The sequence below is a fragment of the Terrapene carolina genome, unplaced genomic scaffold (assembly GCF_002925995.2).
Source record: "Terrapene carolina triunguis isolate 2854851 unplaced genomic scaffold, T_m_triunguis-2.0 Scaffold18, whole genome shotgun sequence".
NCBI lineage: Eukaryota > Metazoa > Chordata > Testudines > Emydidae > Terrapene > Terrapene triunguis.
The window spans coordinates 4,388,963-4,414,668 of NW_020664369.1; the positions used below are offsets into that span (position 1 = coordinate 4,388,963).

Here is a 25,706-nt window from a genome sequence, read left to right on the forward strand (position 1 = left end):
TTTATTAATGTGACACTCAACCAGTGTTCCCACAAAACATGAATCTGGCTGTGCCCTTACCCAGGTAACTGGGAAAGTTAATGCTTTATCCTTATATAATACTCTTCACATCTCAGAGAACTTTACAGACATATCTACTCTTCACGAGATCTATGTGAGGTAAGTATTATCACCACTTTGCATATGGGGAGACCAAGACAAAGAGAAGTCAGGTAACTTGCTCAAGTTCACATCAAATCAGTAGGAAAATTTGAAATAGAATCTAGGAGTCCTGACATCCTCACACCGAAGAAACTGAAAATGCCTGCAAAAGATTGCCTAAGACTTTGGATACTAAATCTTTATGTTATAATATGGCCAGATCTGGGGTATCAAGACCAATTAACTCAGAGCTAGAGCATAAAGCACATGCTTGCTATTGTGAAGAGTACAATATAGACAGATTGAGCAAAATTCAAGGTAACTGAGTAAATTGATTTTTTTCTCAAATTAAAATGCAGCAAAGCAAAATGGCTTACTTCACAGCTCTCCTCGCAGCACTCAAAAGAACGAGTCAGAGAATGTGATGTCTTTTAAACATAGCCACATAAAACATCAACTAATTTTATCATATTGCCCAGCTCAAACATTAAAAAGGACAATATGTTTCTGTTCACAATAATTAACAATCCCCTCCACCAATAACTAAACAATTTAATGTCCTTTGCTTTTATGTGCCTAGAGGTGCACATATACTGTGATTAAAAAAATCCTGTGTCTCAGAATCTCAGAGCCCAGGTTAATTGACTCGGGCTCAAACTCGCAGGATTTCAGAGCCCAGGTTCCAGCCCAAGCCCAAATCCCAAGCCCAAACATCTACATTGCAATTTTTAGCCCCTCAGCCCGAGCCAGCTGACCCCTGGATTAGCTGCGGCTGTGCCATGGATTTTTTTATTGCAGTGTAGATGTACCCTAACTGAGAAATCATCCAATAATGAGAGAGCTTCTCTTGATTAGACAGCGTTTGAGTGGGTTTGGCAGCATTGCATAGTGAGATTATGGCCCCCAAGATTCAAGATTTCTTCTGCAAACAATTTATTGACGTTTATTAGATTTGAGGAAATTGTGAGTGAACAAATAGGGATGTAAGTTGTGTACTTAGAAACATTTAAAATATATATACTCTCAGATAAAAACTGTTAAACTGGAGTTAAAGTTGAGTAACATCAGTAATTTATTATCCCAAAAATAAGCATTATAAACCCAGGAAATTCAGAGGTAGGGATAAACTTACAAGAAATCCAAACATGTTAAGGTATGGAAATGTACAGGTAAGGCATCCAAACAATCTTAACTCTGCCATGTAGCAATGCTACGAAGTAACCAGACAGTTGTGATTAGTGTATAATACTGTTTGTAGGCCCACATTAGTTGAGACTGATATTTTTAAAGGAACATTAAAATTTGTAGAAGATAGAGATAGTTACATGAAAAATAAATATACATCTGTTTTCCCTTGCAAGAGTTAACTCCTAGTTTATTAAAGGTCAAAACTCTGCCAATGCGCACTGTAGGGTTTCATAGAGTGTCCGCCAGTCACCAAAAAGAGGAGCCTCATGACTGCAGTAGCCCCTTAACCTCCTGTTCTCCTCTCCCAGGGTTGTTTGATTCTGAGATCCGTGCAGTTGTGATCCACTAGCTCCTTTCCCAAGTCCCTCTACCCATTAGGGTGCACGGAACACTTGAAGGCTCCCTCCATCCTTCCTGTCTTCCCCTCAGCCCACCAAAACTAAAGCACTTTTTTCCCTGCCTTTAGGACCTTTTGCATACATGGTGCAAGATTTAGCTGCAAGTGAATAATAAGCCATAAATTAGTTTCACTGTATAACATTTAAAACATATTAGAAAATGTGAGCGTTAATAGAGACTCTCCTTTTCATTCTGTAATCTTCACATTTTGCACTAAAATATGCGGCACAGTGCATGCAGACCACTGAAATATGCACCCCAAGTATGGTTGAATTAATCTATGTTACCAGTAACACGTCCAAAGATATAAATTTACTGCAACCTCCCAGAAAAAAATTTAATTATTGTAGCTTTTACTCAGCACAGCTCAGCCATGCCTCCGTTGCCTCTCCCTGTACTACCGCGGCTACGTTGCTATTTATACTCATGCTAGTTCGATGAGAGCTAGCGTGGTTATATGTACACAAGCAGGGGAAATCAAACCCTTAGCTCGTACTGTAGACATAGCCTTAAAGAGGCCTAGTCTTCAGAGTCAGGAGAACAAAAGTTTTAGAATTCAGCAACAATATCTAAGACTCGTAATTGTAAATAGCAATAGTTCAAACTGCAGGGAGGAAATGGGAGAAAAAAGTGAGGGGGAAAAACCTAAAATGAGAATTTTCATAGACTAATAATTGATCATCAGAGAAAGACAGCAAAGCCTTAACCTCGTCGCACATTGAGGAAAGATTAGTTTTAGGGGTCCTTGAGTCTTGTATTCCCAGTAGAACTCGTTGGAAATTTTCAGGTGAAACAGTTTCATTGAAAAATGCCAATGCCTTGTAGTAAAATGTTTCACTAAATGTATTACAGATTTGACAAAACTTTCATTGCAACACAGACTGGTTTCCATTGGAAACCTGCTGGTGTTTCAGGCTTCACAGCTCCTCAGGAAGTCAGCCAGTGCCTGGAGCCCTAGCTAGAGCCAAGATTCAGGGGTCAGGTAAGATCCCCACCCCGTGGCAGCATCCCTGGGAACCCCAGCTGGAGCCAGGGGCCAGTCATTTAAGTAGTCCGTGCCTCGGTATCCTCATCTGTAAAATGGGCTTGGTAGCTACTTCACCAGAGTGCTGTGATGGTATATTTATTAATGTTGTAAAGCACTTGGAGATCCTCAGATGGGCAACACTTCTGCACATAGTTACAATGCAATTCAAGGGAGTTACTCTTAATTACTTTGGAGTAAATCCAAAGCAACATTAAGTTCAGAGTATTATTTATATGTCTGAAGGAAAAGGATCCTGGAAGGTTTTTTTGTTTTTTGTTTTTTTTAATGGCAGTTTCTTTTCCTTTATCCCCTGAGATGTCCCCCTTTCCTCTCGTGTAGTCTGAGGGCAGATAAGTTGTAGTTGCTTACTCAATTCTCCATAATTTTCAGGCAGACCTGGAGCATCCTTTTTTCCTTCCTCTCTTCAATTGTGCATAAGCAACTCTATAGTAAGTTATTCACCCTTTAAGTGGGTTGATACTTTTATTTTTATCCAACTCATTTATTATTTCCATTAATTTCCTGCAGCTGTAAAATACTATACTGCTCGAGGAAGTTTAGCACAAAAAAAGCTTAGTTGCTCAAATTTACTTCTAGAATTAGGTGTTATTGAGACCTAATGACTGTTATATGATTGCAACTTGCACGTGCTCTACACCCAGAAAAGACATCGGTTCAATCTTGTGCTCACATGCATCAACTCAGTTTGGAACCCAGATTGTTGAATTGGGGTAAAATTATAAAAAGCTCCCAAATCCTTTCAAAAGTGACTTTGGCGTTTGGAAGCTGAAGTCCCATTTTCAGTGAGACTTAGGGTCCTAAGAGCTTGTAATACTTTTGGAAAGGACAGTTAGGGTCCGGAGTCACTTAAGTGCTTTGGAAAATTTTATCCTTTGTCTGAAATATTTTTCAGTTAGTGTTGACAGGGGCAGAGGGGAGTTTTATTCTTTAACATTGCCTTGAAAAATGAGCCTTTCTATGACATTAAATGCCATATTTGTCATGAAGTTTGTGCGGAACATGGCTGCAATCTTTCGTATCTGATAAAAGGGAAGATATTTAAATGACATCATTTACTACATATAGCTACAAACTTTCTTGTTCATTAATTGAAAGGGTAACATTTTCCATATTTTTCTTTTACGAGAATAATTGCTTATTCTCACCACATGAGGGTATCAGTGAGCTAAAAACGCTAACGGTTCTCATCTATTAAGTATCCATGCATTTGGAATAACCATATTTGTGAGAGTCAGACCAGGTGGGGAGAACCCCAAATTCCTGCAAATTTCACTCTGTGGGCTAAAACAAGGGACTCTGAAAGAGATGAAGACTGGGGATTTTAGAATTAGTCAGACTCTGAGTGAAGGCTGCACAGTCAATGTCTGGAATTCTCAGTTTCATGAGCTCCAGGTATTCCAGCTCTGACCCATCCAGGATCCTCCCTGATTCTCAGTGATGGGAAGTCTCTGCCAAACATGGTGACTGACACCACTCTGGCTCTGTGGCCTCTCTCTAGCCTGGGTGATTGGCTGTAAAGGAGATGCGGGAATAGCAGATGTGGAGAATGAGACTAGAAAGCCAACAACCTAGAGACCCCGACATGTTTATGACTTCAAAACTCACTGCTGGGTGAAAGCAGCTCAGCTCCTCCCTCAGTTCATTATCATCACTGAGACAGATATTGCAACCCCATGCAATGTCTTTGGGGACCATTGTATTAAATTTATGAGTGGTTTATGTATGATTGTATTCTGCTTCATTGGGGAGGGTTAGCACAGCTCCTCCAGGATTAAGGCAAGTCGCAAAGGCTAAACAATTCCAGAGAAGTTCCACCCTCGGGGTGGTTTGCATATCCTCGTTCATCCTGGGTTTTCCAGAGACTAGAAACAAAGAAAGGCCTTTTGATATAAAAAGATGAGATTGAACTCACTTGTGGCCTTTTGATTCAACAAATAGTAGGATTGCCAATTTTCTGTTGCAGAAAACTGAACATCCTTGCCCCGTCCCTGCCCTGCCCCTTCCTGAGGCTCTGTCCCTGCCCAACCCCTTCTCCAAGGCCCTGCCCCTGCTCCCTCCATCCCTCCTCCCTCTATCGCTCGCTCTTCCCTACCCTCGCTCACTCACTCATTTTCACCCGGCTGGGGCTGGGGGTTGGGGTGCAGGAGGGGCTGAGGCCTCTGGCTGGGGGTGCGGACTCTGAGATGGGACCAGGAAATGACGCATTTGGGCTGCAAGAGGGGTCTCTGGGCTGGGGATGAGGGGTTTGCAGTGCAGGAGGGGGCTCAGGGCTGTGGGTTGAGGTGCGGGAGGGGAGTGCAAATTCTGGGAGGGAGTTTGGGTGCGGGAGTGGGCTCAGGGCTGGGATATGGATTTGGGCAGCGCTTACCTCAGGCGGCTCCCAGAAGCGTCTGGCATGTCCCTCCAGCTCCTAGGCAGAGGGTAGGCCAGGTGGCTCCATGTGCTGCCCCCGTCCACAGGCGCCACCCCCGCAGCCTCCCTGGCCGCCCTGTGCCTAGGAATCAGAGGGACATGCCGGCTGATTCCGGGAGCTACGCAGAGCTGGCACCTGCAGTCAGCCGGACTTTTAGCAACCCGGTCAGCTGTGCTGACCGGAACCACCAGAGTCCCTTTTTGACTGGGCGTTCCGGTCAAAACCGGATGCCTGGCAACCCTAGCAAATGGACATGCCTTTCTGTCCATGGGGAGGTCCCAACCCTTGCTGAAGGGTTGGAAGGGATGTTGGTCTGTCAGACTCTCCATGTAGAAGATGGGTGATTTCTGGGTGTTTAGCGTGTGGATTTAAATGTTTGTTGTTTTTTATATGTTTTGTCTGTAAAGCTTTTTGCCCTATGAATTAATGTGTTTGCTTGGAAGAGCTGTGTGGCCTCTTGTAAAAACACTGTCATTGTCCTCTGAGAGTGCGCCTCTTTTTAGAAGGGAGTCGGTCAAAGTGTCCCAATCCAGACACAGGTGTTGGCTGGAAACCTGAGACCTGACTGGCACTCCTGGAGTGGATCACAGAGCAGGGGAATGCAGTGACATCATCATCAGGGCTGCCAACTGAAATCAGAGCCTCATTGTAGGCACTGTAGAAACGCGTAACGAAAGACAGTCCCTGCCCTGAAGATTTTACAAATTAATTAGAGAAGACAGACAAAGGGTAAGTGGGAACAATAATCCCAGCTTTCTCCTAGAGCAGGCAGATCCAGTACAAAGTGCCTCTTTCTTTCCCCTAGAAATGTGGGAGACCGTAGCTCGCAAAAATAATCTGTTGCCCAAACAAATCATCCTTTAGTGCTGTTGCTCAAAGTGTCTGCACCAGTGAGTGCTGTGGCCTTAGATTGATGACACTGTTATCAAACAAAAATAATAGTTCTGCCATTATTAAACTTACTCTGTAATCACTGTAAAGACACAAGGTATCAAAATGTTAGTTCACATAATATGTTATAGTAATACTAGACGTAGGTGGCTCACCTGTAAAACAAAGCCAGCAGTTCAGTCTGTTCCACAAAGCTGAGCTGTAATATCTCAGATCTGTACTTTCTAAAGGAAAATTTGACATTTGGTCTAGCTTGCGGGCCCCAAGGCTGTGGAAAATTATCATCTTTCTGCTTTCATATGCAGTTCCTTTCAAGTTTTCTTCTGCAAGTAAATCTCCCTATTGTTTGCAAATCAGAAACTTTGGCTTCCCTTCAGCTTTGTTCCCATTATTGACTCTCTGGGCTAATTTAAAAGAAACTGTATTCTGAGATATATCCAAGTTAGCACATGAGATGCTCATTTTTCAAGTAAATCAGTCCTCATTTCAGCTTGGTGAGATCAGAAATATAAAATGGTCAAACATTGTTCTTGAATCTGGTTAAACGTTTCATTCTGAAAGCCTGAATTCAAATCCTGGTTAGATCCCAAATGAAAATTACTATGGTGGACTCATCCTTGTCTCAGATGTTTGTTCATATCGCTAAAAGTCGCAATATATCTTATCATCGGCATTCTGAAGATAATCAGGACTGGAATAGCAGCGATATTGTGTCCAAGAATTGATGTACATTGGCAGATCTACATGGGCTCACATAATGCTGTCCTACACAGTGGATAAAATGTATATCAGTGCCTAAGTCACAAGTAACAAATTAAAGTCAATGGGACTTAGTTCCTAAGTCATTAGATGCTTCTGAAATTTTTGCCCTGTCTCTTTAAGCAGTACTGTCAGTCTTTCATTTTTTATGTAACAGATTCACCCAATAATTTTAAAAGACTCAGCATTAATTTAGCATGAGGTAAAATAAACTGCCAAACAATGTAATTAGAAACTAATTAGGAGTTCTTTGAAAAGAAAATGAGAAGTACTTCTGCCACAATCTATATGCTGTAGTCATTTGTTACTTGGTGGAACAGCATGTTAGGAAAGCCATGACCTCATAGCTTTCAAACAAAAAAAAATGCTTTGGAAACTTGTGGTGATGACAGATAAAAAATGGAATTTACACATGTGTTAATAAAATACAGAACATGTTGCAGTAAAACAAGATGCCTGATTCCGTGTCTTTTCAATGTTTCAGTGTGTTCAGTTTGTGATAGGGTTAGGATGATTATGAGGGAATCAAAATACTTTTTTAAGTTAATCCTGTTTTATTTATGACTGACCAATATACTGTGTGTGTACCAAACCATCATATAATAGAGGAAACGTGCTTTCAGCATTTTCAGATCTGTGTGGGTACATTTTTCAGAGCTTATGCAGCTTTCTTACTAGAGACATAGTGCTTACGTGTTGCTAGAATTTCATGATATAGTTTAAAGAATTAAAGGGGTTGTGCCATTTTTGCAGGAACACAAGATAATTGTCATCACTGTAGGTAAATCCACTACAGAGATGCAACTGTCAATGTGCTAGGACTGGCAATATCTTTGACTCTTTAATTCTTACTATTACAAGGAGAATAGGTAATGAAGGAGAAATTAAATGTTTCTGACCAGTAAGATTATTTGTGTAGACTCAGGAGAGAACAAGAAAGACAGGAACTGAAGAAAGGAGCAATGAAAGTTGTAGATGGAGTTGTATCAGTGAAACTGTTTTTGTAGTATGAGAAGATGACGTGTTGTTTCTGCAGTGATAATATTTGATACACTCTGACATAAAAAAAGATGTATTAGGAGAGATGATGTGAGTACTGAAGGCCAGTTTGTAGTGAAGGCCTCGCTGGAGTCCTAGACATGGCAAACGGTATAAACCAAAGGTGGTGAACCAAAGTAGGCCTTAATAGACTAGCAATACTGGGTGTCAACTTGAAACACCACTTTCATGTGAAAATTCACCTTTGTGAATTTGGAAAAAGCATGAGAACCACATGATCTAGTGGTTTAAATACATTCCTGGAAGCCGTTTTTTCTATTCCCATCCATGTCACACTTATATAGTACTTTCCAAACATTTAGCAGCTAGATATTATTCTCCTATTTTACAGATTGAAATGCAGAGGTTCAGAGAAGATACATGATATGGTCAATGTCATGCAACTGCAATAGGGCTGGGCTTTTACCCAGGAAATGTAGGTTCTATTCCTGATTTGTATGACCTGGGGCATGTTACTTAACAGAATCTCCGTGTATACACGCAATAATATGTGTTTACTAAATTAATGTTTGTTCTAAGTGTAAGGTAGTATTAAGACCAGAGTTGGGATAGTACTTGGGGACTTTCTGATTCCATCTGTGGCTTCTATGAACTTTGTCTCCATTTTACCTCCTTATCCTCATAGTAGCTTTTTACAAACTGGTAAGGGTAAATTTTTTAAGCAAAAGTGTCTTTTAGATATTTTCACAATCTTCAGATAGTGAAAAACATTTTGCATGAACTATTATCTAATCATTTTGAAATTTTGCAAAAATGCCTCAATTTTACAGGCATTACACAACATCCAAACCAGGCAAATTTCACCAGCAACAATCAAAACCATTCTGAGTATTTCACCCATCACTAACACTAGTACTATAATGATGGTTAGTAGCTTTAGGGCAGTATTGAAAGCACACAGAATAACACATACATTAGTGTTTTCTTGATTGATAACTATGGATAGCGTTGACCCTTTCCTGTGGGCTCAAGTCAGCACTATCGACGTCAATAGAAGTTTTCCCATTAACTTTAATGAAAGCAGGATAAAATCCCATAGCTACAGCAATAAGAACAGTGAGGGGTTTTTTATTTTTGGGGGTTTTTTTGCCTGAGTCCCTCTCCTGCCCAATAGTTTTCTACTCTCATGCTGATTATAAAACATTTTCTTCATATCTTCACCAGAAACTGTTTTACATTAAAAAGAAAGAGCAGCACAGAACACTATTCTATACTTAAATAGCAACATGCATATAGCAACTATTGATATCAATTTAGCCTGAGTAGGAAATTCAGTGCATTTTTGAATATGTATTCACTATAGTGTTGATATAGAGAGTGTTCTGGGAAAAGATGTTATTATGAACTGTTAAACGTAGCCTAGGGCAACATTTTTATAAATCCTTTTTACAGTTTAAACAGTTTAGGTCCAGGAAAATCCATAGTCTTGTACACAAACACTGAAGGAGACACTTCATTCTATGGGGAAACATAATCCTTCATCCTTTGAGTCATCTTGTTTTTGATAGTTTATTATTTCTTTCATATCAAGAATATTCACCTCCCAAAATGACATATGGGAAAAAGTCCCTTAATAAATTACTGATGTTCAAGTACAATCTGGATTTTATTAATTTTTCAATACGGAAACATTACATTTGATAGAAAAGGAAACATTGTCCTTTGACTATGATTATAAATTGCAGGGCTTTGGAGCTGTGCTCCGGCTCCGCTCCAGCTCCAGGCAAAAACCTGCAGCTCCACTGCTCCGGAGCTGCTTCGCGCTCTAGCTCCGGACTCCACTCCAAAGCCAGATTGTCCCATTTACTTGTACTGTATGTTACTAAAAGGGCAAAACATTGGGCTAATTTTTTTCCTGTGGTGTACAACTGTGCTAGGAGAGAGAGAAGGGTAAAATGAGCCTTCTCTTTGCACCTTAGCAGGATTCCTACTTTGTGGTAAAGACAGTTCTAGGAAACTAAGTGTTAGGAAGGAGAATGCGCTTTATTTCTTTTTAAGGAGCAGTAAGAAGTACCTTGCAGTTGATCCACCATTTTTAGTCTGAACTTCAGCCCTGTGTTGGTGGAATGACTCTAATTAAACATGCAATTGCCCAAGCTCTACGCTTCCCCGTCTTTCCCATCCCTGTCACTGCCAGCATTAAGGGTAGGTATTTACCCATTAACTGTTTGAATGAGTGCTAGTGAAATGAAACAAAACTTTGGTACCTCAGCTTTTCATGTCTAATATACTAGGTGTAAATCATTCCAGCAACTGTATATACATCAGCCTTGGCACTGTTCTTTCAAGATATTATTTAACACACTGATGTTGTATTTTAAGTTAAGAGAAGCATGTAATCATGTTATTTCCAATGGTTTAGCAAATGTGCTGCACCTGGCATGTCTTGGAAGTTCCATAGGGTGCTGAATAAAGGCTTAAGGAAAATTTTACTTAATCATTTGTCGCCGCATACAATAAAGAGAGGTTCATGCACTTACATTCTGGAGATATATACCAATGAAATCCTGTAAGGAATGTGCCTCTGCTTTAATTCCTTTACTTTACTTTGCTTTAAAGAAGAGGGGAAATGTAATTCTGGGAAACTTTGAAATGGGTAACTTATTTAAAAAAAAAAAGTGTATAGCTTAGACTCCTTCATACTGCTGGAGGCTAAGCTTGGGAGTAAAAAGCTGAACAGACTAATATTTCCCTTCAGTTTTCTCTTGTTTTTTCCTCTTAAGAATAATTCATTTAGAATAATATAGTTTCTTAAAAGTATGCAGAGTGTCCTTTAAAAGGACAGAGACTAGATATGAGTGCGTACATTTGTAGGGGTACATTCACTAAAGCTAACGCAGTGAGATTATATCTCTCTGTGCCTGTGAGGATTCACCTCTATTGGAACCAGCATTTCCTCCACCATCCTCCTTAGGGAACTGGCTTTTCCGTCATAAGAGGGTTCCAAAGGAGCAACTCTGGCACCAGTTGCTGAGGAAAGGCCGTGAATCCTCTCATTCCTTCTGGACTTGTAATAAAGCTAACTGAACAAGACTACAAACACAAACTGCTGCGTAAAAGTCTGTACACTCTCTAAACATCTTACTATGCTGAACAAAAATGTGTCCTCTCTAGCTAGTATGGTGACAGGAGTACTAGAAATGCCTGTGACAGACAAGGTGGGTGAGGTCATATCTCCTATTGGACCAACTTCTGTTGGTGAGAGACGAGCTTTTGAGCTTATGCAGAAGTTGGTCCAATAAAAGATGCTACGTCACCAACCTTGTCTCTCTAATATCCTGGGACTGACATGGCTACAACAACACTATATATCAGGGATCAGTAACATTTGGCACGCGGCCCATCAGGGAAATCCGCTGGCGGGCCGGGACGCTTTGTTTACCTGCAGCGTCCGCAGGTTTGGCCGATTGCAGCTCACACTGGCCACATCCCGTGGCCCGCACCGCTTCCCGCAGCCCCCATTGGTCTGGAACGGCCAACCGCGGCCAGTGGGAGCTGCGATCGGCCAAACCTGCGAACTCTGCAGGCAAACAAACCGGCCTGGCCCACTAGCGGATTTCCCTGATGCATGCCAAAGGTTGCAGATCCCTGCTATATATGATAGATAAATCCATCTACATCAAGAGTGCACCCAGGTCTACGTCAAGGGACAACGAAAAAAACCTCCACACTTATTAATTAGTTGCAAAACTTGTTGATCACAGAAAGGGAATCACTCATCTACTACTTTCCATCCAAAGTTAGATGTATCTTCATCCTGGAGTGACCTTCACATATGTGGTCTGACCTTTTACCCCCTCTCTGAACAAAGATTTCCCAACTAGTTACAAAGTTCTTTTCACCTATTGTAAAATCTAACTAGATGTTCTGCTGTTGTTGGAAAGTCACTTTGTTTTAGGTAGAAATGACTGAGAAAAGGGTAAGTGACAGGAACAACTCAGGCTGAGAGAAGTGTTGGCTATATCACAAGTACAGATGAAGGTTAGATCTCATATGCAAAACTCCCACGGATAATGGTGGACCTGGTTTTGGGTGGAAAGGCAGAGCAATGGAGGAGAAATTTGTCTCTGGGAACAAAGATGCTCTCTTCATTTTTTGGTCCTTGATTTAATAAAACAGGCCTGTGAAACAGAGGAATGATATGTGGACTAGTTGAAATGTGTGTGGGGAAGGGAGAGAAAGGTGTACACAGGAATTTTGATTGTGTTCAAATGACCAATGATTCACCTGATTTCATAGGTGCTCACTTGGTCATAATTATCAATATTGTCTCTTTGTGCTTAAACTGTGCACATTAATAAATATTCTAACAATTAGAGGGGTCCAAACAATATATTTATTCAGCTAAAAAGTGTCCTAAAGAGTTCATTTTATCCCTCTTTTAAAAAGGCCGCCAGTAGGATGGTTTTATTGCTCTCATGTGGATAATTATGACCTATTCAGAGTTTAGGCTGTCTGTTGTACCTTTTGCTTTATGACCCATTAAATGTTATGGAGCACAAAATCTAGTTGGTTATTCAGTAAAGAGTCCCTACCCTCCATCACAATTTCGCTCTGCAACAGAAATAGCAGTGAACATGATGCTTACATAGAGTGCTTCAGAGTCTGTCAGGAAACAGCCATTTATTTATTTAACAGAATACATATTAGGTATCATCCCAATGAATAAATCACTGTACGCATGAGTTTTTAAATATCCTTATTGTTTGCCTGAAAATTGGGAAGTGAAGAAACAGTTCCTGCCCATCAATTTGTGTGTGTGTGTGTGTGCGCGCGCGCATGCCTAAATAAAAATCTGATAAAATGAAGTTAGGGTTGAGAGTACATATCAGTAATTTAGGACAAAGTATCTTATATTTAGGGTTGATGTTATCCAAAACAAGCACTATAAATTCAGAGTAAAGATTAAACCTAACCTGTTTGGATTCCTTTTAAGACATGGAAATACACAGTTAAAGACCCAAACAACTTTAACTCTGCCTTCTAGTGACACCTTTTAATAACCATATGATTATAAGAAGACATTTTCGTGATTATGGTTCCAAATTAAACAAAACTTATTTTTAAAGACTTTTTTCCTTCTTTTCATCATTGTGTCATTATAGAGCAGCGTTAAGATTGTTTGAGTGTCTAGTGGTTGTTAAGATAATTAGGAACAACAAGAAAGATCTGAAAGGATCTATATTTAAAATTAATTTAACTCATAAGCGAATTAACAAATGTACTTTCTAACAAATGTAAAATTCATTCTTACTCAAAGGGTAAGTGCTGTAATTTTGATGGAGACACTCTTATTTTTCATAAATGGTAAAGTAGTAGAATCCCTGAATAAAGTGCAAAACTCAGCTTACCTTAGCTACAGAGCTACAACTGGTGTCTCCGTAATTTATACATGTTTTTAAAAAAAAACACATTTCACAGTGGGTTACTGAAGATACATCCTTCATCTTCAATTGCTATAATTGCTCATAGAGATAATGCACTGTTTAATACGGTCAGCTCTGTAGGTCATAATAAACCTTTTTTCAGCTTCTTTCTATCACCATGAGGGTATAAAAATCACAAAACTGGACCTTGCATTTAATTGATGCCACTGATTTCCAATTTATTGCTGTAGTTACTGTTTATTAATTTCATTCATTAGATTTTATAATTTCACGGCAGTAAGTAAAACAGTCATATTTAATAATATGTAAGCAGTGACACATTTACACAAGTACTGTTGTGAATGTAATTCTGGACCTACTTCCAAACATATTTAGCTAGCTGAGACTCAATTAACACATGACAGAGAACCCCTTTCATAGATTGCCTGGCCAGCGTAGGTCTCCAAATTGCACATTACAGTATAGCATAAATTAAATAGCTGATTGGCACAAATGTAATACAAAAGACCTAATTTCATTGTGGTGTTCTGTAAGTCATATATCTGAGCTCTCTGAGCCTATATGTCTACTTCACATTTGTATATATGAAGAGTGATGTGGTTTTTCTTCTTTGTTAGTTTCACTCCTAGTATTGGGAGTATCTACTGTAATCAGTAAGAAGAAACACAAATATATATCAGTCCTGTAATACAGTGAGATGTTTAAAAAGCCAGAACTGTGTGATCGAGTCGGTTGGGGTCTTATCCTGTGAGTTGTGTCAAGCCTTTAACTCCCTTAGAATTTGAGGGCCCTGGACAGCTTGTCCAGATCAACCTATTAACTTCATTGGAAATTGTGTCTTCATAGGGACTCAGGATCAGGCTTATATGCAGCATAGTAGAGGATGACAATTCTGCTCTTTCTGGATAGGAAACCCTGAAGAAGTACCTAGCCCAGGGGTCAGCAATCTCTGGCACGCGGCTCACCAGGGTAAACACCCTGGCAGGTCGGGCCAGTTTGTTTACCTGCCGCGTCAGCAGGTTCGGCCGATCGCGGCTCCCACTGGCCACAGTTCACTGTCCCAGGCCAATGGGGGCGGCAGGAAGCCACGGCCAGCACATCCCTTGCCCGCACCACTTCCCGCAGCCCCCATTGGCCTGGGATGGCGAAAAGGGGCCAGTGGGAGCCGCGATTGGCCGAACCTGCCGATGCGGCAGGTAAACAAACTGGCCCGGCCCGCCAGAGTGCTTACCCTGGCAAGCCACGTGCCAGAGGTTGCCCACCCCTGACCTAGCCAAAGAGAGGCAGATAAAATGGAAAAATAAATCCATTTCTAGAGCATGAATCATTAACATGTAAAAAAAAAAAAAAAAAAAAACCTAGACACACACAAAAGAAAGACATGCCATGGTCACTGCAGTGCTTGTGGTTGTGGTGGAAACCAGTCCTCACAGAAGGAAATCTTAAAAGAAAAATTTCAAAATATTTTCCAGCTATTCTGCTGTCACCCTTACCTCATAGCTACAGCTCAAAAGACTTCTTGACTGAATTCATCTGTTGTTTCACTTAACTGTGATATGCACAGCATACTATGCAAAATCTTAACAGTAATGAATAAAGCTTTTCACTTTCCTACAGTTATAAGCACATAATGAAATGGCACAAGTTTCACTTCAAGAAAAATTGAAATTTCACTATAGTTAAAACCTGACTAAAACAATCAAATTATTTAACTAGTTTGATAAAGGCATGCAATGAATTCAAAAGGAATCTAATCAGAAGGGATAGTTAGCACTTGAACTGGCAAATTATCCATGTATTTCTAACGTGCCTAACTAGATCCTTCCCTTCTTGCATCTTTCAATTTTCCTGACTCCAAATACATCTCCTGAGCCCCCAGTTGACTGCCTAACTTTTAATAGTCCATTACCTCAAGATGACTCCCACCCTTTGGCTGAATTTTGTTGAGGGGTGCTCTTAGCTCCCGCACACACACACACTTGCGTTTCACCTAACTCTCCTTAGAACTCTCACACAGTGGAGGATCCAGTTAACCAAAGGACCCACACATTTTCTCTCTCCCATCATAAAAAATCCAGCTTTGATCCATCTCCCTTCTCTGCTTCAAATTCATTGAGCGTGCAGTCTACCACCTTTGTCTTACATACACTTTTACTTTCATTCAAGATCCCCTCCAATCTAGCTTCCACTCCTACAGTCAATTGAAATGACTCTCACCAGTCTCTGAGGACCTCTATCTGCCATATTTCAGGACCTCTCCCTCCTCCTCCTTGAAATATCAGTTGCGTTTGGTGTCATAGACTATTCTCAAAATTTTGACTTCCCTGACTCTGTTCTCTCCTGGTTCTCCTCCTTACCTCTAAGATTGCTTCTTCAGAGTTTCATTGGCAGGGGGATCCTCTTCCTCTCTCCCACTTACTGTGGAAGTCTCTCAAAGCTTTGTCATTGCTCACTTCCCCTTTCTTCCTCTCTGGATGGTGTCATTCACAATCATGGCTTTGACTTTTATCTTTATGCTGATGACTCACAAATATACTCTGGACCCTTCTTCTTCTGCACCTCAACCAGGTAATATGTCTTCTTCCAGACAAATAAAATTCTCAACCTGTCTTTCTGACTTCCCTTTATGGATGTCATAGAATCATAGACTTTAAGGTCAGAAGGAACCATTATTATCATCTACTCTGACCTCCTGCACAACGCAAGCTACAGAATCTCACACACCCACTCCTGTATCAAACCTGTGTCTGAGCCATTGAAGTCCTCAAATCATGGTTTAAAGACTTCAAGGTGCAAAGAATCTTCCAGCAAGTGACCCGTTGCAGAGGAAGGCAAACAAAACCCAGGGCCTCTGCCAATCTGCCCTAGATGAAAATTCCTTCCCGACCCCAAATATGGCAATCAGCTAAACCCTGAGCATGTGGGCAAGACTCACCAGCCAGACACCCAGGAAAGAATTCTCTGTAGTAACTCAGATCCCACCCCCATCTAACATCCCATCACAAGCCATTGGGCATATTTACCGCTAATAGTCAAAGACCAATCTCATTATACCATCCCCTCCATAAACGTATCAAGCTTAGTCTTGAAGCCAGATATGTCCAGCCATTAGTTGACCCTTAACATGACCAAAACTGAGCTCTTCATCTTCCCTGTAATGAGGCATTCGCTTGCCCTCGCAACAAATCAGCCAGAGACCTCTTCTGAGTACAATCACCAGTGCCTTTTTATTTTCAGTGTCAGCTCCCACCACCTTCTATTTACAGTGTGCTCCAAACCAGCCACCTGGGGGACAGCTTGCTTCTCCAGCCAGCAGGGATGCACAGCCCTTGGCTCCTCCCTTCCCTTTCTCTTCCTCCCTTACTTCCTTCCTGACAGCTTTATATAGCCCCCTGACTAATAAGGCCCCAGGTGCTTCTCTTCCAGCAATTAGGCATGGCATACTCAGCCAGCCGCAATTAATACTTCTTAATTGGAGCTGGGCTAACGGGGGCCTGGCTCAGGACCTCCTGGCCAGCACCCTGTTACATTCTCCCATAGCCTTCTCCTTCCTCCTTGTGTCTGTCATACCTTAATATTCCAAGTTGCTCAAGTCCATAGTCGTGTTTTCATCTTTGATTCAGTCCTTCCTTTTGATCCACGTGTCCAGGCCACTGTAACAGTTTGGTGACCTGAAATACACATCTCTGTTGTTATATACCATACTAGCACTTTGAGTATTCCAAATATTCAAACAAACACATCTGCTAATTAAATATAGAGAACTTAGTAAGGGCAAGTTGCTAAACTAAGACTAATTCTCGACCTCTCGCTCGCTCTTTCTTTCTCTCACTTATTTTTTTGTTTTGTTTGTTTTAATTTTTTAACAAAAAAATAAGATAATATTGAACATTTTGCTGTGGTTAAGAGCAATAAGACAGATTGCTAATCAAAATAAGAGCAATAGTGGTGCTAAATTATTAGGAAAAGCTAATGTATTAATTAAATTACCACCGAGTGTAAGGATAGGTCTGCACTTGAAAAGTGGGTAGATGCAGCTTATGCTGACAAAAAAGGGCTTTATAATTTTATGTTAATTTTAAAATTGCAAACACTAACTAGTACACAATTCTGTCTCAAACTATAACTTTCCAATAGTAATATGTCAAAAATGGCTGTCTTTCAAAACAATCACCACTTTGTGAACTTTGCTCAATGGAAAAATAAAGTACCAGCTGAATGTCACTAAATACAGCAAAATAAGCTCCATAAAGCTTCCCTTTGTAGGATTTTTGTTTATTTTTCAATAGAGAAAGGGTCCATGAAGGCCAAAGTGCAGTGAATTTCCCATGTTTTTAATTTCTTTTTAAAGAATAAATATTTTCATTACATCTTGTAAGGCCTACATTCATTTTTTTTTTTAAATAAACTCAGCAATTTTGGTGTACCCAGTGACTTTGGTATGTTTAAAATGCTAGTCAAGCAGTTACATTAAAAGGTACTGTTTACTTTATCCCTAAAGGCACCCACTTAAAAAAAAATTATACAGCCCATTGAAATAAGGACAAAACACTGTGGTGTGCTTTTGAAAGTCTGTTTTTAGTATGCAAATGTTAAATTAATGATATTTATCAGATTAGATCTTTATTTACCTTTATTTCACATTGATGACATGTTTCACAGAGGGTGTATTGTACCTTTATGAATCAACACAAATAATGTAAGGATGAAAAAAAATATTTTTTGAACGGTTGCCAATACACTGTTTTTATAACATGTTTTCAGATCATAGGAATGTGTAGAATTCCTCTCAGTGTTGTGTTGAGCCTGCAGCACACAGTGAATTCAGGGATTAAATTATTCTGCAGCTCTGAAGGGAACCCTGCTAATGCCAGAGAACTTGTTCCTTAATGGACTGTAAAATTGTGTACTCTCAGAATGCATCAATTTTACAGTAAAATAAATGGAAAGTATGTATATGGGTGGGAGGAGTTCATTCATAGAAGCTTGATCAATGTTATTACTGACAGTTCTGTGTCATTATATTTCAAGTAACAGTAAATAGCATTAATTTATACAGAATTATTACTATAAAGAAAATGTATACATTAGGAATTGAGTCACTAGATGACAGCGGTAATGGAGAGTCATTCTTTTACCTAAATGTCACTAATTTGACGCTGTCATTACTATCGGACAGCTGTTCGGTGTTTTGTATGTCCATTGAGCTGGTGGACAAAGTCCAGCCCCCCGTTGACAGGTGTGCATATCAGAAAACCACCATTACAAACATCACCTTTGTTGGCAGTCTTGACAGGGAGGCCTAGGATTAAAGGAGCGTGTAACTTGAACTAATCTTTTATTTAAGAACAGGGTTCAAGCATGTTGGTAGAGAGATGCAAGAAATTTGCCTATTTGTGAGTGAAGAGAGGAGGTCAGCCTTCAGGTCTTTGAAGCTGGCATCTTGAAACAGGTCACTGAGTTGTAGTTTTAACATATTACCTGGTTGAGGTGACCCTTCAGCTTCACCTCAGCCAACCAACACGTGTTAAAACTATTTCTTACCCTGTCTGTGTTCGGATTTTAAAAGTGTTAGTTATCACATTTTAAATAAACACCTTTTTTCCTAGTGTGTACAAGTCCCAAGAGTGCTCTGTGGTTTGGTTGGTTTGCAGTATTCTAAGAGCCTGTGCAGCTCTGACCTTTCTCCTCCCGGCTATTTTTTTTTACATGTTTTGTATTTATTGGCCTATGAAATAATACATCTCTTGAGTTCACTAATGGCCTATGGCTCCTAGGTAGGACACAATGTATTATCATCATGCCATCAGGATGGTCATAGAATTCATGCTGGGTATAATAATAAGAGATATTTTCAACTTACTTTCTTTTTATTTTCACAGATAACCATTGAGAGAGACAGTGGTTTGGAAGTGAGCTCCCCTAAGCATGGAAAGACAGATCCAGACAACATGCCCCATGTTGGCGGAAACACCTGGGCTGGTGGAACAGGTTGGCATTCAATGTCTTCTCATGATTTGCATGAGTCTTTGAAGGATGTTTCAGATAACTTTGGTGACGGTTCTAAATTTCAAGTGTCTTTTATCATTAAATTATTTTCCTGCTGGCAGTTTTTAATCCACACTGAATGCATTTTGTGGAAGCCAAAAAGTTCATCAGAGTCATATAAACATAGATACCCAGGACCAGGCAAGTAGATATTAGAAATCTTTATTTCTTACACTTGGTTAAGGTTGTTAATATCTGATTCCATCCATACAAAGAGTTCAGTGTCTCCTAATTCTAAATTCTGAATGATATGACAGCAGTCACACTATACACAGTAGTGAAAACCATAGGCATACTATCAACAAATTCTGGAGTTACATTGTTAGTTTACAGTAACCAGAGTTAATAGTTTTAAGGGCTAATAGCTTTGAGAACTTAAAGTAGGAGTTAAGTGGAGTGTAAGCTCTCTGCACAGGGGTGAATTTCACCTTTGAAGAATAAAGGGCCTTATTTTGATCGCAAAACAGTATAAAACTGGAGTCAGAATTCTGCTTTACCATGGTATTACTTCACTTTTGAAAGTAGACAGTTATTTGCAGATGCAAATAAAGTATTTTCTATGGGACTCATGGAAACTTTTTAAAAAAATTTACATGCATTGGGGTGATAGTGGAGGTTTTAAAAGAGGAGGATTTATGTGATAGTTATGACACATTCTTGATTTTCATATCATCTGTTCTAGGTGGGAGAGACACAGCAGGGCTGGGCGGCAAAGGTGGGCCCTATAGACTGGATGCTGGCCATAAAGTTTACCAGATATCTCAGGCTGAGAAAGATGCTGTTCCTGAGGAGGTGAAGAGAGCTGCAAGGGAGATGGGTGAAAAGGCCTTTAAACAGAGGTTAGTATTCAAATTTTATTTCGGCCTCCATTCTGCCCCACCCCCACCTTGCCAAGAATAGCTGAATGGAAGCATTATAACAAAGATGGCTGAAATTGTTTAGATGAAATTACAATAATCACAGAAGAGCTCTATGTAAGCTCGAAAGCTTGTCTCTCTCACCAATAGAAGTTGGTCCAATAACAGATATTACTTCACCCACCTTGACTCTCTAACATCCTGGGATCAACACGGCTACAACAACACTGCATACAGTAATCACAGGTGCTTAACAGTACACCTCCATATTGTTTAACAGTTTAAGACAGGAAGTGAAGAAAACTATATCTAATTGAAACCACACTGTTAAAATGATAGGGTGATTTGTGTGGGCAGTTTGTAATTACCTGAGTGAGAATTTGGCCAGGTCATTGATGTAAATTCTCCTACTCTTATGAAAAAATGTCATAATCATATACAAATTCCCATTTAAATTATGAAGAATTCAGATTATATACAGATGGTAAAAATACACCATTGTAAGCCTCAGTATCGAACAAACATTCCCTTTAAACTGCTTTGAAAATGATCCTTTAAAAGCAAAATGGCTTATTTTTAAAGGATCTTTGGCGCATATAAATTGTCATAACTCAGATAACATTCTTAAGAGGACCAGAGTTCTTGCCAGCATTAGCATGATGTGTAGTGTCTTTTAGATGCATACTGTGCCAGGTTCTAAGACCATGCATAGAAATTCAGCACTTTTCTGCTGACTCACCACTGGTGTCAAACTGTGGTACCTTGCATAAAGATGCAGAGTTTTTCTGCTGACTTATATTGGCAGCCAGACCAAGTGGGTTCTATTATTTCCTGCCCAGGCTATAAGACAGTTTGAGAGTGTCACTGAGACAGAGGGAACTACTAGATGGAGAGTAAAATCCTAGAAACAACCCAGTTCTGGAGAAGCTCCATCAGGAACTGACATTTGCTGTTATTTAAGCAGGGTGGGAATGCCACTTGCTTATGCAGATATATAAAAAAATGTATTATTGTTTTTCTTGGGGGTATTAAATGTAGATTGTGCACTGCACTGTTGAATCACTAGATTTTTGTTTAATTAACCATTTAGCTCTTTAACACTCAGCTCAAAACTTTATTTTCAGCAGTATTTTATTATCAAATTGCCTGTAGTGTTCTATGATCATCAAAGGGGTTAACAATTAATTCAAAGCAGTTAACACAAAGAAAATATAAACACTGTATGAGAGCTGCACAGAAAATGATCATGGAAAACAAAAGGAATTGGAGAGAGTCCAACGGAGGGCAACAAAAATGATTAGGGGTCTGGGGCACATGACTTACGAGGAGAGGCTGAGGTAACTGGGCTTATTTAGTCTGCAGAAGAGAAGAGTGAGGAGGGATTTTATAGCAGCCTTCAACTACCTGAAGGGGGGTTCCAAAGAGGACGGAGCTCGGCTGTTCTCAGTGGTGGCAGATGACAGAACAAGGAGCAATGGTCTCAAGTTGCAGTGGGGGAGGTCTAGGTTGGAAATTACGAAAAACTATTTCACTAGGAGGGTGGTGAAGCACTGGAATGGGTTACCTAGGGAGGTGGTGGAATCTCCATCCTTAGAGGTTTTTAAAGCCCGCTTGACAAAGCCCTGTCTGGGATGATTTAGTTGGGATTGGTCCTGCTTTGAGCACGAGGTTGAACTAGATGACTACCTGAGGTCTCTTCCAACCCTAATCTTCTATGATTCTATGAAACAAAATGGCTTTTTAGAAAAACTTAGTTCAACTGGCAATATATACACCCACCCCAGCTTTATTTCCTTTTTCTACAACATTTTACTCATTTATTTATAGAACCTGATGTTGGTAAATATTTTCACCTCACTATATATCTCTGTTCTTCAAAATGACTCAACTATTGCGGTTAGCTACGAAATATTTTGACATTTTGTAGCTTTTTGTATTATACATACAGATGCATACACACACCCCTCTCCCTCCCTCCCTCCCTCCCTCCAACATGCTTTAATGTTTTTTCCCTTCCCCCGGTCACCCCTTTTCAGAATGTTATCCTTCTTACTGGGGAAGGCTAGTGCCTACTGATAGATGACATGGGAATGTTGCAGCTGCCTGCTATAGAACCTGAACATCTCCTCAACAACTCATGCATTATTAAAGTCCCAGGACTTATACCAGTGGTGGGCAACCTGTGGCCCACGGGCTGCACGTGGCCCGTCAGGGTAATCCGCTGGTGGGCTGAGAAACAGCGTTTACATTGACCGTCCACAGGTACGGCCGCCTGCAGCTTCCAGTGGCTGGCCAATGGGAACTGCGGGAAGTGGCGGCCAGCACATCCCTGCGCCCCGCACCAATTCCTGCAGCTCCCATTGGCCGGGAACGGCAAATCGTGGCTGCGGGGGGCCGTGCCTGTGGATGATCAATGTAAACAAACTCTCTCACGGCCCACTAGTGGATTACCCTGACGGGCTGCAGGTTGCCCACCACTGACTTATACACACAGTACTGTATGTGGCCCACTCTGGGAGCTTGAAGCCACATTGACGCAGTATAACACTGCAGCTGTCCTCCTTGGACTCTCCTCTCCCCTCTGAGATAGCTGGGCCTCTGTCCCTTCTGACTGATGCTGACGAGTTGGACTGCTTACTTGGAATTTTGTCTGGAACTGGACCATGGTTCTTGGCCTAATTATCCTTCTCGAGCAGTTCCATCAGCTGTGCCTTGGTTAGCTTTTCCAACACTTAACCTTTTCTCACCAAACCGGCTGTATAACCTTCCTTATGGAGCTGATTAAACACCATTTTCCGTACTGTTTCTTTGACTAACCCTGTTTTAGCTGTTGCAGTCACTTGTTGTGAAATACTACTGTTGTATCCAGTACCTGACAGTCTGTCACCAGCTATCATGGATCTACAGGGGGTTTGATGCCCCAGCCTTTAGACAGTCCCTTTGGGTGTACTCCTATTATTGCCAGACATTCAGTTTAGCTTTTACAAGGATGATGCAGTCTCATGACTCCAAGACTGGGCCCTTTGGGTCACAACACCCTTGTTTGTCATAGTGCACTTTCTAGTAAGTCCAAATGAATTCAGACTCCTGTTAGAGACTTTACCCCTGCAGGGAGCAATGCATGGCAGCCTTTTCAAAATAAACCAGCATTTATTAGTCAACTGAAATCAACCCTTTGAAAGTCCTTAAGTCTGCATGGAAAAAGCCAAGTTTAAGTCAGAGTCTGCATTGACGGAATTGCTCCAACTTTCCATGGTTTGCTGGAATCCATTGTCTCTATCTGTGTGCAGCTTAAGCCCCCGTTTGTTCACACCTGATCCCTTTGGGTACGTCTACACTGGAATGTAAGTCTGGGCTCAGACTCCAGCCCAAGCAGGATAGATGGTGATTCCTCCTTGTTGCTGGCTCCAGTTGCCAGGGGCATGCAGACCCAAAACATGGCCCCACAGGATGTATTAGAGGCTGCAACAACTTCCTGTAAACTATCATGGGAAGGGCAGTCAAGTTTTCCCACAGTGCACCACAAACAAAGGGCTAGAGTGGCTACAGCTGGGGAGGGCGCTAGGAAGCCTGGGATAGGCTGGTTTGACTCGGGCCTGCGAAGTACAGTGTAGATCAGTGGTTCACAAACTTTTGTACTGGTGACCTTTCACATAGCAAGCCTCTGAGTGTGACCCCCCCCCATAAATTAAAAACACTTTTTAATATATTTAACACCATTATAAATGCTGGAGGCAGAGCAGGATTGGGGTGGAGGTTGACAGCTCGCGACCCCCCATGTAATAACCTCACAACCCTGAGGCATCCTGATCCCCAGTTTAAGAACCCCTGCTGTATACGGACTAGCCCCTAGAAGGGGGCCAGAGCAACACTGTATAAACGTGGGTTACACACTGAAGAGTATCAGTGTGTAACACTGAAGAGAAGTATGATTTCTATCATGAGGAGAAACAGCATAGGAAGGTCTCCCTCAGTCTGACACCTCTCCTTCAGAAGAAGGAAATCAAATGGAAAGTGCTTTCACAGATTATTTTATTCCCACTGGAGCATACATCTGATTGAGAAACTTCACTTAGCCTCTTTCTCCTTTCAACAGGAATCTGAAAATGGGGAGAGAAGTCCTGTCTGGCCTGGTTCTTGCTTCCCTCCCTCATCTTGAAGTAAGAGAGAATGAACACCAGTGTGTGCATATCTCTCTATGCTATAAACCCAGGCACATTCGAGCAGGCCGGGGGGAGGGGAGGGAGAGGTTAACAGGGTTCCCAAAGGGGAGGAATTGAGATCTCCAAAGCAGGCGGCTCTCATACTTCTGTCAATGCTCCATGGCTTTGACAGAGACACCTCTGAGCTGAAGAGCTGTGCCTGGTCCAGCAGAACAAATACCATAGAATCATAGAATATCAGGGTTGGAAGGGACCTCAGGCGGTCATCTAGTCCAACCCCCTGCTCAAAGCAGGACCTAATCCCCATACTTGACAGGCTTCCTAACCTAGAAATACTGGATGTGCTGGAATTATTAGGTAAGGACGGACCCTACAACCCACTGCCTAGTTAGCTCACTCAACTGTCCCATCTCTTTAGTTGATGGAGAACTAGAGTCCCCCACCCCATCTCCCTGGTGCACCAGGATGAGATGAGTTGTGGGGGAAAACAAGTCCCCATTCTCTACCGGTACCCAATCATCCCTTTTCCAGCATGGCTTCCTCTGCCTCATCAGAGTCCCGGGGATGCCAGGGTCCAAGACACATACCAAGGTGTTCTTGTTCTCCAAGCCTCCCTTCTCCACACTATTCCCTCTGATCATTCTCTCCCCTGATCTCCACCTCAAACATCTCCAGCGACTTCCATATTCCTGTACACCTCAGGGGAAGTCAGGGTGGGTTCTTGACTCTGCAATATAGAACCATAGAATCGTAGGACTGGAAGAGACCTTGAGAGATCATCTAGTCCAGACCCCTGAACTCATGGCAGGACTGAGTTTTATCTAGACCATCCCAGGTTTGTCTAACCTGCTCTTAAACGTCTCCAATGATGGAGATTCCACAACCTCCCTGGGCAATTTATTCCAATGCTTAACCACACTGACAGTTAGGAACTTTTTCCTAATGCCGAACCTAAACCGCCCTTGTTGCTTATCCTATTAATTGTCCTATTAAAACCCTAGGAAATTCTCATTAACAAAAACTTCATTAAGTTTCCCATCCCCCCAAAATAAACCCTAAATAGCAAGGAAATGCCAAGTTAGGGGACATCTCTTAACACTCATGCAGCATATTTCCACTGACAGTAAAAAATTCTGCACTTCCCAACAACTCTCTTCTGCTTCCAACAAATAAAGAAACACTACATATTAATCTTCCTCACAGGATAATGTAAAACCCCATACTTCCCCCACAAATACATAACACACCACACACTTGAATGAGGCACAGGTCCCATGGAAAAAACAGCATAAGATCACGTAACTAAAAACTGTATCATAATGCACAGGCATGTGCAAAGGCCAAGTTAATGTT

The 25,706-nt window shown here is 41.1% G+C and overlaps 1 protein-coding gene across 1 annotated transcript in view; it reads left to right on the forward strand.

Moving 5' to 3' along the window:
• The window catches only part of LOC112103175 (von Willebrand factor A domain-containing protein 8), a 255,098-nt gene that overhangs the window by 202,328 nt on the left and 27,064 nt on the right, over positions 1-25,706 (forward strand). The window contains exons 36-37 of the mRNA XM_029911809.1: positions 19,168-19,276; positions 20,016-20,172. Of these exons, the coding sequence (XP_029767669.1) occupies positions 19,168-19,276; positions 20,016-20,172 (266 nt within the window). The remainder of the gene's footprint in view (positions 1-19,167; positions 19,277-20,015; positions 20,173-25,706) is intronic.